The sequence below is a fragment of the Corythoichthys intestinalis genome, chromosome 10, assembly GCF_030265065.1.
Source record: "Corythoichthys intestinalis isolate RoL2023-P3 chromosome 10, ASM3026506v1, whole genome shotgun sequence".
NCBI classification, from domain to species: Eukaryota; Metazoa; Chordata; class Actinopteri; order Syngnathiformes; family Syngnathidae; genus Corythoichthys; species Corythoichthys intestinalis.
Genome location: NC_080404.1, coordinates 32650128 through 32662633, shown reverse-complemented (window position 1 = coordinate 32662633; position 12506 = coordinate 32650128). Strand labels below are relative to the sequence as shown.

Sequence of the window (12506 nt, the reverse complement as noted above, 5' to 3'; positions counted from 1 at the left end):
CACATCTAGGGAGGTTAGCCACTGTGCCATGGGCTTTACACTTATTTATGACATTCAGGTCTCTGGAGATGGACTTGTAGCCTTGAGATTGCCCATGCCTCCTCACAATTTGTCTTCTCAAGTCCTCAAACAGTTCTTTGGACTTCTTTCTTTTCTCCATGCTCAATTCAGTACACATAAGGACACAGGACAGAGGTTGAGTCAACTTTAATCCATTTTAACTGGCTGCAAGTGTGATTTAGTTAATGACACCACCTGTTTTGTGGCACAGATAAGTAACAGGTGCTGGTAATTACACAAATTAGAGAAGTGTCACATGATTTTTCAAAGGGTGCAAATACTTATGTCCGGCCCATATTTGCAGTTTTGTGTAAAATGATAATGATTTTAATGACTTATTTTTTTCCCCATTCTCTTTTGTGTTTTTTCATTGCAAGCAAAATCAATCAAGATATTACTACCAAAGCATTTGTAATTGCAATCAGTTTCTGGGAGAAATTGAGCATTATATGACAGTTGCACGGGTGCCAATACCTTTGGCCAGCACTGTATGTTATAAGCCTGAACGATATATCGTTTAAACATCACCATCGCGATGTGCGTGTGCGCAATAGTCCCATCACAAGCACGTGCGATAGTTTTTCTTTTTTTTTTATCCACATACGCCTCACTTTCTGGTCTGTGCACAGCCTCCTACCCTCCCTCTCCCAGCCTTTTGATCCTCTCAGTCACTGTGGCACAACGATGGCTTTGATCTGGCCAAAGAAGCAGACTTCACACGGACATCTGTCAATCATCGTTTAACTTGTTAAACAGTTGGAAGGAAGCAGCGCTGGAATGAATGTGTGTACTGTGGGGACGTTGGAGACATTTAAATGCCAGAAGTAATCATGAGGAGTTTGAAATTTCTACATGTCACTTCAACAGTCACAGCTAAAGTAGATAAACAAGCATTTAATAAAGCCAAGCATTTATCTGCTACAGTACTTTATTCTTGTTCAAAAATGATTTGGTTGGACAGTTATGTTTAAAACTTATCATAATTATGACATTTGAAGTGCTTAAAAACCATTTATTTGTATACATTTTTTAAATCACTTTGGGGGGAAAAGTGAGAAAAAAACATGTCTTATATGTATCTCTTTCCAATGCTAAATCTGAATAAATACATTGGGCACAAAAAACACACACAAAAAAAAAAAAAACAATGGGGGAGGTGCGCTACTTCGCGGTTTTTCACTAATCGCGGCGGGTTCTGGTCCCCATTAACCGCGAAAAACAAGGGATGACTGTACACTGTGGTGACGGTGAGTCATCTAAAGTCTTTCCAAACAGCTATTTAAGTCATCTTGTGACAATTTCTTGAAAAAAAAAAATATACATTTTTTTTAATATCGCAATATATCGCAAACCCAAAAAAAAATCGCAGCAATAGTTTTTTCCAATATCGTTCAGGCCTAGTATGTTATTAGAAACACATATATTATTGCTGTTGATTTAAAAATCTATAATATTTAGTACATGTTTTGACCTACAGGGGGCGCCATGTTATACGCGCGCATTGCACCTTGGGGTGATGACGCGGTCGGGTTGGAATGGGAGAATAGCTGTGGTACCAAGCAAGCGAAGCTAGTATGACGATTGGCATGATTTTGTCACATTGTTCTGCTGGTCAGATGATTTTGTTCAAGAGATGTGGGATGAGTTCCAAACGTCGTACCTGCATGCAATTCCAGCTCATCAGCAGTGTCTTGCTAAACCGATTCTAGGCAGCTTGCCGAGATACTGACTTGCTGCTATTTGACAGTTTCTATATCCCTTCGTTGCTGGTTGCATCATTGCCTTTTTTTTTTTTTTTCCATTTGTCTGCCTCTCACCGCGGTTTTCCCTCGGTTTTTATTGATCCGACCTACTGTCACTAACCCTTTTTGTGTCTCCCTTTTCGCGATAGCAGTTTTTTTTTTGTTTTGTTTTTTGTGCATTCAATAAACCCTTTTACGTAATCCCAATGTAATTGTTGTCTGCTTGGTGTGTGAAGCAGCCACGTATTCTAATTCTGTGGCAAGCCAGCCGCATTTTCTTTTCAGTTGCGTTTGCCTTTCAGGTTTTACTGCACAAACAGACAACGCATGTGGGTTGCGATTGCTTCATAAGGAAAATCATGACTCCAACGTCACGCGGAAGTATCGTCCTGTGGTCTACGTGCTCGTCTCTGTTCGAATCCCGCTGGAGACCTTCATTTAATTGCTTTTTGCTGCTCGTTTTGTGAAATATCGACAGTGCAGATTCAAATTGGAAGGGCAGAACCAACGACAGGTTTACGTAGCTAACAAGTGACACTGTGGAAGTATGGCAGCACTGCCCAGTGACGTCAACGCCCAGATTGCACTGCGCCGTCAACAACAATGGCGATCAAATAGCTAAACTAATTTTTTAAAAACGAAAACATTAAGAAGGGTTTGAATATCAAAATATTACAACTCATACTAACATTAATCTTTTAAGAACTGCAAGTCTTTCTGTCTGTGGTTCCCTTTAAAATGTGTTATGTGTCACGCAAATTTCTGACTCAATACAATTTTTTTTTTCCTTGTGTGACTTGTGCAGTCATATCACTTTGTGCCACTTGCGACGGGGCAGTAAAGCTGCAGACTGCAATGTTAACTTTTTTAGCTAATCGCTAACTAACGAAATATTACAATCTTAAAATTCTGGAGGCTTTACGACGGTGGCACTTTTGACTTTGATAGAAATTATTCCAAATATAATTGATCTCAGGCGGCAAGACTGGTTAGCTCTACTGCCTCACGGATCACGGGTCATGAGTTCGCAGCCGGGACTCTGGCCTTTCTGTGGAGAGTTTCCATGTTCTCCCCATGCCTGCGTGGGTTTTCTCCAGGTGCGCCGGCTTCCTCCCACATCCCAATAAAATGCAAGTTAGGTTAAACGAATACTCCAATTATCTGTAGGTATATCTGTGAGTGTGAACAGTTTATTTGTCCCTAAAGTACCCTGTGATTGGCTGATGACCAGTTCAGGGTGTACCCTCAGCTGGGATAGGCTCCATGCACGACCCTTGTGAGTGTAAGCAGTACAGAGAATGAATGGACGGACGGATAATTAATCTCAAAGGGAAATTTAGTTTTGAAATTTCAAATCAGACTAATATTACAGAATGGAGTGAGTTTTAATACGGCGTTGTCAATTCATTGATTGTTAAAAGTACACACCAACATAGGTGCATGTGTATTTTTCATAAAGTACATTTTGTTATCGACTTTGTCCATATCCAACCTGTGGTTCAGGTCAAGGGAAGTACTTTTTTCTTAACTCCTGCCGCAGAAATACAGTAATTGCTTCCACAGTGCTATTACACACTTTTTTTATTTTTATATTCAGACAAAGAAAAATATCTCCGTCTATACAAGTCTTGCGGCTAGTTATCATATTTTGACTCCATCACAGGTAATAACAAATAATTCAGGGCTAGCCAGGATGCGCTGCACTAAAAAGAATATTTCCCTTGATAGCAGATTGTGATTCCAGAAAATTTCTAATATTGTGCTCCTGTCACAATCAATTTCCAATTACCATAAATCATTGCTGCGCAAAGTGGGAGTCATTTGGAGCACTGCCTATTTCCTAATATAAAGAATGAATTGCACATTTGTATAATATCGCAGGTTATTTTATTCATCCAGGAGGAAACAATCAAAGGAGACAAAAGAAGGGAAAAAAATGATGTTGACTTTAAATTTGCCAATTTTCTCAGCCTTATTTGGACTTCTACTTGCATAAGTCTTCAGTAAGACTTTTTCTATCAAGTGCAGAATGAAACAGGTTAGCCACAACATCTAATTGAAAGGAATCTGGCGAAGGGTGTAATGGTTTACCGCACAAAAAAAGGGGGGTGTAGAAAAAAAACTCAGAACTCATGCCTCCATCCTGTGAAGCGTGATGGCGCTCATCCTGACTCGATCGGCTGTCACTTTTGACACAGCCTGCCAGGGTTCTCCTTCACCGATCATGGGTAACATGGCGGGTCAGAGGATGAAATAGAAAAGGCCAAGCGCAGTCCAATATTTTCCCCGGCCTTATAACGGCACATACTTAACTTGGAAACGTCAAGGACTCAAGAGAGCATGAAAAAAGCCTAAAATGACTGTCTAAAAAGGCAGGCGGGGGTAGGGGGGGTGGGTAAAACACAGCATGTCTCTATGAATGTCAAGATCCTGATGGTCTCCGAAGCAAGGGCTGTGATACAATTGTAAGCCACTTGCTCAGTGCGGCTCATTCAACCATTTGAGGATCATTCAGATGCCGATCTAGCTACTGCAGCATTAAAGTCGAGAGCTTTCCAAGTGGCGGGCGGGAAGGGATGCTTCCTTGTTGTCCTCTGTGGGTGCCTGTTCCTATTTCCGTGAAAAAAAAAAAAAAATCACAACTGGGCAGGATAAACGGCTCTCTAGATATCCAACTCCTCTTATTAGTGAATGACCACCACGGAGTTGAACGCGATGCATAAAAGGTGGCGGCAGCAGGTGCAGAGGAGGCAACAAAGCACACAACAATTAGGCCTTCTCCCAGCTGGCGAGCCACGGGAGTCAGTGAAGGCATGTAATACCACAGCCTTAACTCTTACTCCATTATGTAGCGTATCCGCAGCCCGAAGCAGCAATGTTTATCTACAACAGACTACTGAGCAGTTTCAAATCGCATTTTTAGCCCCTATTCTCAAGTGCCACAGTAAGAGATTCCAATTACCCGAATGGTAAGGAGCCAGCGAGGGAGGCATAAAGTACATTAGGGATCCCCTGTAACTGCGGGGACCTTTTAGAGACTCCGCTGAAGAGGGCCGAGAGACTGGGGAAGGGGAGGCGTGCGCTGGTGGGGGGGGGGGCAGTGACCCCGCATGGATAGCCTCTGTCAAAACTTGACCACGTCAAGCACAAAGGCATTATGGGAATCCAGTGTCACCAAGTCCTAATTACTGTCTGTGTTCAGAGCAAATTACTGCCTTGTTCCTCTGATTAGCGAGGAGGCTAATCTTCACCTGTGTACGCCAGCACTGCTGAGGGCCCTTGAGTGTTAGCGCTTCGTCTTCTGTAATTTATTTTTAAATCAGTGCCCGCTCCCAGGAGTTTTGAGTGTTTTGTTGTGAACCGCTTACCATGATCCCCACCGCCACCCCCTCACCCCTAAATCCTTGACTAAATCCTTGTTTGGTGCCGCAGGAAGATAAGCAAGAACAACACTTGGGCATAATTGACTCGTACTCCTCTCCAAGATGTCAGAGCGAAATCATCTCTCTGCATATTGCCTTAGTATGTCGCACGCCGCGCACTTCTGCATGTTGCAGATACAGAATCCAATCAAGTTGGAAAACAAACTAGCTCAACCCCTTCGTGTCGGGGAGAAACTTCCCGGTCGACAGTTGGGGGGTAAAAAAAAAAAAAAAGTGCATGGGAGCTGCTTTTAGCTACAACTCTCTCCATACCTCCTGTCTTCACCCTGGAGGTTGCATTTCAGAAAAAAATGCAACATTTGCAGGATTCTGTCAGTGTCTCGTCCGTCTGTGCGTGGAGCGTCACAGGTAGTGTTACACAGGTGCTGCTCAGCACAGGAAGTGGCACACGGCGCTTGATTGGGACAGTCCCAGGAGAGGGAGGTATAAACATAGTGCACAGATGGGTCCAGGGGCCAGTGGGAGCAGCACCTTAATGAATACACAGCTGAGTACTACACTTCACAACATGCAAAACAATATTCAGAGGCCGCCTCGGTGGAAAAAAAAATAGAACAAAAATGATCTGAATATCATTACGCTATGAATTATTCATAGCTATTTCTAGGGAGACCGCGTCAAAAAGTCCCTTGGCCTGCTGTCTGATGGTTTCATTCAAGATCTCAGCAGATATCCGTTTGTATGACAAAGCAGTTTAAGTTACAAATGTAAGCAGTTTATTTATGACACAGTTGGGTCTCGGGTGGCGGCGACATAATAATTACGAGTGATTAAAAGGATGCACTGGACTAAGTATAAAATCATCCAGTGAGAGGTGGGGTTAAAAATAAAAAAATTAAAAAAACATACATTGTTGATATGTTTCCTCATGGTGTGTGCGCGCATCATGTAAACAGACCCCAAACAGGGCGCACATTTAGCGTAGTTCTATTCAGTGTGAACCGGGACATTGATTCACAACACTACGCTAGTGTGAGAAAAAAAAAAAAACGATAAATGCATCACCTCAAATATTTCACACCAGCGTCGGTAGTGTGTAAAAAGCTGTTGTGACAGCTTGGGTATTGGAGTTGCGTGGATGGAGGACGCCTGGCTGCGTACGAATGCCAAACGCGCACGGGGGTGACGGCTTTGACAGAAAAACAGCACGCCTCGGAACAATTAGGTGCTTCTTGGGCCCCCGTCCCGTGTTGCCGGCGATAATGGAAAGCTGTGAGGATAACTGGTGATAAATAGACTTTAACACCCTCCTCCTTAAAAGCAATGCAGGCCTGCAGTCCTCTCATATGCTTAGCTAATCATGACCATGGCCGGCAAATTCATACAAAAGACTAATTACTGTTGTACTCCACTTGAGTCTCAAAAGGCCTCTTATAGAAGGACTTGGGGGTTCTCCTGCTTCTTTTCTCCTCTTGATGGGTATTTTTAACAAGTAGGGCCTGGCGCGAGACAAAAGCGTTTAAAAATCGGTGATTGCTTTCATCCTCTTTAATTACATTCAGAAATGGCATTTCTGCCACATAATACATCCCTATTGTTTCAGAATTATCTGGCTCGGGGAGGAAAATCTACAATATTTGACGACGCTCCCGAGCTAAATCGCCTCTTGAAATTGAAATATGCTCAGAAAATCCAAAATAAAAAGCCAGCCCGCACCGCTGATATACCAGAGGCTGCTTGGCATTCTGCGAAATGCCATTATTATGCATATCCAGGTAGAAAGTTAATTAACCCAAAGCTTAAGCTAATTATGGTAGCAGAATGCTATCAACCAAGCGCTTTCAGTCAGACAGCTGTCCGGAATTTCATTTGCTAATCATTTGTCTTTTGCCAGAGCATATGGTACACTTCCCCGCTATCACAGCAACAACAAACAGATGAAAATCATTAACTAAAAACAATGAGCAATGTGAAAAATCAGACACAGATTTATGTGGCTTTGTATCATAGAGGGAAGGGGGCAGGGGTGTGAAAAGGCGGATTTGCGGCCCTGGAAAGTACAATGCTCATTTTTGGTTGCAGCCACTCAGGATTTTAGGAGGATCATGTGACCGGAGCGTGCTGGGAATTCAGATGCACAAATATATTGTTTATATCTATATGCAAATGAGGCTGAATGTTTATCCGTGTTAAATTAATTACAGTTTTCTATAGAAAGCTTATTCTTCTTGTTCTTCCACTTTTTAGCTTCTAGCACTGTACTTTTTTTTTTTTTTTTTTTAAAGAATTCCCTGAGCTCAGAATTAAATCAATTATTTTGCGAGAAATGTTTCATGCATTATTTTTTTCCCCCTCGCTCCTGCTCATGAAAACACATCATCGAAGCTGTTTAAGGGTGATTGATATCGGCATTGCCTCGCGACATTATCAGGCATTAAAGGCTACTCAGGTTCTAATGCAACATGTCATACACAGGCTCCTGTAGTACATTTCTATTGAGGACCTCACAGGCTAAATTGCTTCCCCCCCACCGCCGCCGCCGTCTGCCCTCCCTTCCTCACATCTCAGGCCGCTTGACAGACAAATTGATCAAAGCATTGTAAAATAATATGCTCACAAAATGTCTTGGGGCAGGAGTCCGGCATTTTTTATTTATTTATTTTTTTCATTTTTCACGTCAGTTAAAAAAAAAAAAAAAGCAGTATGATTTCCTTAGTGTTATATGTCTGTGTGAAAGATTCAAGCAGCATATTTCATCCAATAGTAATATGCTGTAAACAAAACATGAAGCATTATTTTCCGTCAGTGTGACCATGCTAAAAAGCGCAGAAAAAGGAAAAAAGGAGGAGGTGTGAGGATGGGTGTGGGGGGTTGAGGCTTTTTAGCAAGAGTCTGGTACGTCGGGCCCCAACTGGGGTTGTTGGAGATGTAATGAATTTGTTCATGTGATGGTGCCTTCAGGGCTGTCGTTAAGACTGGCAGAGAGGAAGGTTGATTTCAGGAAATGTTGCGAAGATCAGTTAGGAAGCAAAAGGGGCTTGAGACGTTTCTATTAGAAAGAGCTGACGGTCATGGTGCGTAAGCAATACTTCAAAAGCATTTATGTGGCTATAATGCCGGTTATCAATAACTATCTATCAATGCCTCCAATGCTTTTGCTGCTGCTGCTGCTCGGGTGAATTTGGCAGCGAAGAACAACACACCCGCACGACGGTCACACATCATCTGGCTATGCATAGATGTATTTCCCTCATCCAAAATATGGCCTCGGAGATCATTTATCAGCCTGACTCGCTAAGCCTGCCGCACAGCACAAGCAAAGCTGACAAGAGCCTTGTTTAGTATGTCATAAATAAATCAATGGAAATGGCTGATCCCTACTATTATAGCTACACGAAGGCTTTTGTGAGATCTACATAGGTAAGCTTATATTTTGTCACTTTATCGGGCCCGCCTTAACGCCGCTTCACATGGCGCTGCGGCGGACTCCCTTTTTCAGCACACGTCCAAAGCCAAACATTTTCTTTAATAATTTCTGCCTGGCACCTTTGAGAACGTGATTCGGGCTTCGCTTATGACCGACACCGCAAACGATATTAGATCGAGAGATGATCTAGTGGTGCGAATCATTAAATTCATTTGCATATTCCTACTGAACCTGAACGCACAAATTAAAGCCTGCTTGCAAAGAGATGGGAGAAAGGTGCCCGGGCATGGTTATAGGACATCTCCCATCATCAAAATTCCATATTATTAATCTCCTCACTTCAACTCATTAACAAGTGGAATGTTTTTACTGCTTGATGAATTTGAGGCCATCGCACACACCCAGGAAACACATGTTGAGGTAGAATATACAAGGTCATTAATGGGTTTCCATAAATTAGAATTTAAACATAGAACTTCCTATCTGGGTGCATTTGGAAATGGTTTAATTTCCCAAACCATTCAAGGTTATCAAATGCGAATCTCTGATACATGGATATTTAATTCCAATCTAATCACAACTAATCTGCGATGTAGGGATGTGGACCTGCAGAAATAAGGAGGAACTACGTATTAGCGCCGGGTTTAATCAGTCTCAATCGCTTCAGTAAGACTGTCGACATTCTGACAATTTTGAGGGATGGCCGGGGCGTGAAATGCAATTACATTTGCCGCCGCCACTCCACACTCCAAAAGTGCCCGCGCTCAACTCGCCGGGAAACATAAATAAACAGAAAGAGCGCCCGCCCGACGCCCGTGCGCTCCCCGACGTGGCCTTTGCCGACCCCAGCAGACACGTCGCTCTAATCGACTCCCGCGTGAGTAATAAACCGGTTACTCGGGTGAAATTTCAAATACAGAGCGGGAAAAAAAGAAATCACAAGCGCGTGTGCCGCCGGAAATCCAATTTCCAGCCCCACCGTATTCTAGTGGCCCTCATATTTCTAGCGCCTCCACATATTTGCCCAACTTTCTTGCGGGATATTTCTTGTGGGATCGACAAAAAGGCCCCCCTGCTCACGATGAGCGATGGCGCCACTCCATCACACGAGTGGATACTGTCTGCCTGTAAATTTCACACCTTTGTTTATGGCGTCAACGGCCGGCTGTTGTACAGTACCTTTCAGCAGGTGCGACATCCATTAGGATCTGGATGGTGTGTACGCCATTCTCACACGCGTCGACTCGGATCGTCCCCAGGGGACTGAGCAACGCGACGGTCTCGGAAGCGCACGGGCTCTCCCTTCGCTTCCTCATCTCGGCGCCCTGCTAAAGGAAGCGCAATTTACACCTCATGTCATTGACATATGCACGCGGCGACTTCCCACCATTTCCCACACACATTTGCATTGAGTGATCTATCGGAAAAAGCGCGATGGGCCGCCCAACGGATGATGGCTTACATGTTTGAACACCTCGCCTCCAAACAATGTCATGATGTGGCTTGATCCCGACATTGCAATCCAATATTTCTTTGGTGCACGGGAAGGAATACGCCTATCTAACCAATAAATCGCCCATTTTTCCCCCTCTTTCTGTTCTATATATCACATAAATGAGAAAAACAATGCAGTCTGTTCCCTTGTCTGGTGGGGGATTCCCAAGATAGCTCGACATTATTTTCAATCCGTCATTTTTGGTTGATGGCCGGGATGTTTTTCTAGCATTAAATTTGTTCCTTGGGGTGCAACTCCGATGGGATTCTGCTTTCCAGCCCTTAACAACAGCAAAAACGTGCAGCTTTTCTGACGACTGAGATGGATACTGGCAATAACCAGACAGCAGTTGCTTTTTTATTTTTACTTTGAGGGGGAAGCGGGAGATGATTGACTATGTTATATGTGAATTTTTTTTTTTGAGGGATGGGGGTAATGACAAATAAAGGTCACATTGATTTGAAAGAGTTTTAACCAAGGAGACCTTTTCCATCCAATAACCTTTACTTGGGAAGTTTCTAAAACCGTGAAACACATCTTTTTATTGTAAACCCAGCAACTTGAGACTAACATTTGGATCTGGCATAAATATTGACCTATAAGATCTGTAATTTATGTGGTATTGGATAATACTACATAGTGTTCATATCTTTCTACTATATGTTTTTGTGGGAATACTATTCATTATTAATAGCAGAGATGGGGAATCTAAGGCTCGGGGGCCGTATACGACCCGTGAGAGCATATGATCCAGCCTGCCGCAAGCCCAGAGGAACTGCAAAACATTTCATTCACAGTCTTCATATATGGTGTGCTAAAAACATTGACATCATTGATGCTTGAACCTTAGAGTCATTTTTTTCCTCAAATAATCTGAATTTTAACAATTTGTGTAACAAAATAAGGTTATTGCGAAATGTTATTTTAATGCTGCTTTTATATTTTCTGGTGTAAATGAAAGAACACATTTTGTATGTGAGAACATGCTAGAGAAATGTGAGTGTGCAAGTACACCTACTGGAAAACACTTGACATGACAAAAGAAATTAAAGATGAAGGCAAGAATACAATTGTTTTGTGTCAAAGGTGGTGCACATACAGAACATTTGTGATATTAAATATGGTCAATATTACTCATGTCTTCATATTTCAAATGATGTCAGTTTTTTGGAACATCCTGTGCATTATCTGATCATTGCATCATCGTTTTCATGAAAGCACTACTACCCCCAGAGGACTTAAATGGCTCCTGACCAAAGGGAGGAAAAAGTACAAAAGCTGATTTCAAGCTTTAAATTTGCTTGTTAACAGTATCAAATTAATTGTTAACAAAACGAGCACTTTCAATGCGTGGAAGAATGTGTCATACGTTCTAATTTATGAGCATCATTGGTGATTTTTACTAGAAAAGGCAATGTCTTATTACATTGAGACTTGCGGAGCCCCTTTTGACACAAGCACACACATCTGTCATGGTATGTGATCACAACTCGGTGCATGTGTGTATGTGCTTCAACTTTCTTGTTTCCACTCTTCTTGCAGCTCTCACAGGGGGTTTGCCTACACTGACAATAAAGGCAAGAACATTTCTGAGCCAAACAATAGTAGTACAGCGTGCACTTTGGATACGCACCGAGCAGCCTGCCATTTAGCAAACCGCTAATAGACCCCGCAGAAAGAAAAAAAGAATAATGGACTTTGGCAATTATGTCCCGGCTAATAGTCTGCTCTGATTAAAAATAAAGCCATCACGTCGGCTCGCCGAGCGGAGGAGACGACGGCGGAGATCTACGTTGTTTGTTCACCCATCTCTTTACGGCAAACAAAAGCAGCTTGCATATTGTCTAACTTCACTGTTGGCTCGTCAATCATGATGCTATTCGTTACGACAAACTGGAGTGGAAAGTCGTCGCGATACGTATTTAACTTTGTCGATTGACGCAGAAACCGAAACTTCTCGTTTAAAGCAAACTACTATAGGATACTGTAGTAGTAGCTGTAATGCAGCGTGTATTTCATTATATATAGACCTGCGGGTGACAAAGGACAATATTAACACAGTAAATTAAACCCTTACAATGACGTGTGACTTGAGCCTCTGCATGCGTCTGTGCCACACACTTGTTTTCTTTCTCATCGCTTCCTGCTTCTCTGTGCGCGCGTGTGGGAATTAACCAATCACCGAAAGGTATAATTTGACTCCGCTCAGTGATTGGACATAATCACATCTGAGCCGCCCCTGTCAAAAACGAGCATTATTAAAGTCATTTTAGGTTACTCTATGAAGCCAACTACGACGTCAGCAAAAGTGATGAGTGTGATTAAAATAACTTTAGAAAGACTCGCAGCCTCCCTTCTCATTGCTTCCTTTTTGAAAATGACACCTAATCCCTCTACCG

General features: G+C 42.6%; 1 protein-coding gene across 1 annotated transcript in view; it reads right to left on the bottom strand.

Annotated features, from left to right (window-relative positions):
* Positions 1–12255, bottom strand: part of mgmt (O-6-methylguanine-DNA methyltransferase) — a 56200-nt gene extending 43945 nt beyond the window's left edge. Inside the window, exons 1-2 of the mRNA XM_057849043.1 lie at positions 12185–12255; positions 9792–9940 (exon numbers count right to left, since the gene is read on the bottom strand). Of these exons, the coding sequence (XP_057705026.1) occupies positions 9792–9940; positions 12185–12244 (209 nt within the window). The 5' untranslated portion in view covers positions 12245–12255. The remainder of the gene's footprint in view (positions 1–9791; positions 9941–12184) is intronic.
* Between the last annotated feature and the right edge of the window lie 251 nt (positions 12256–12506).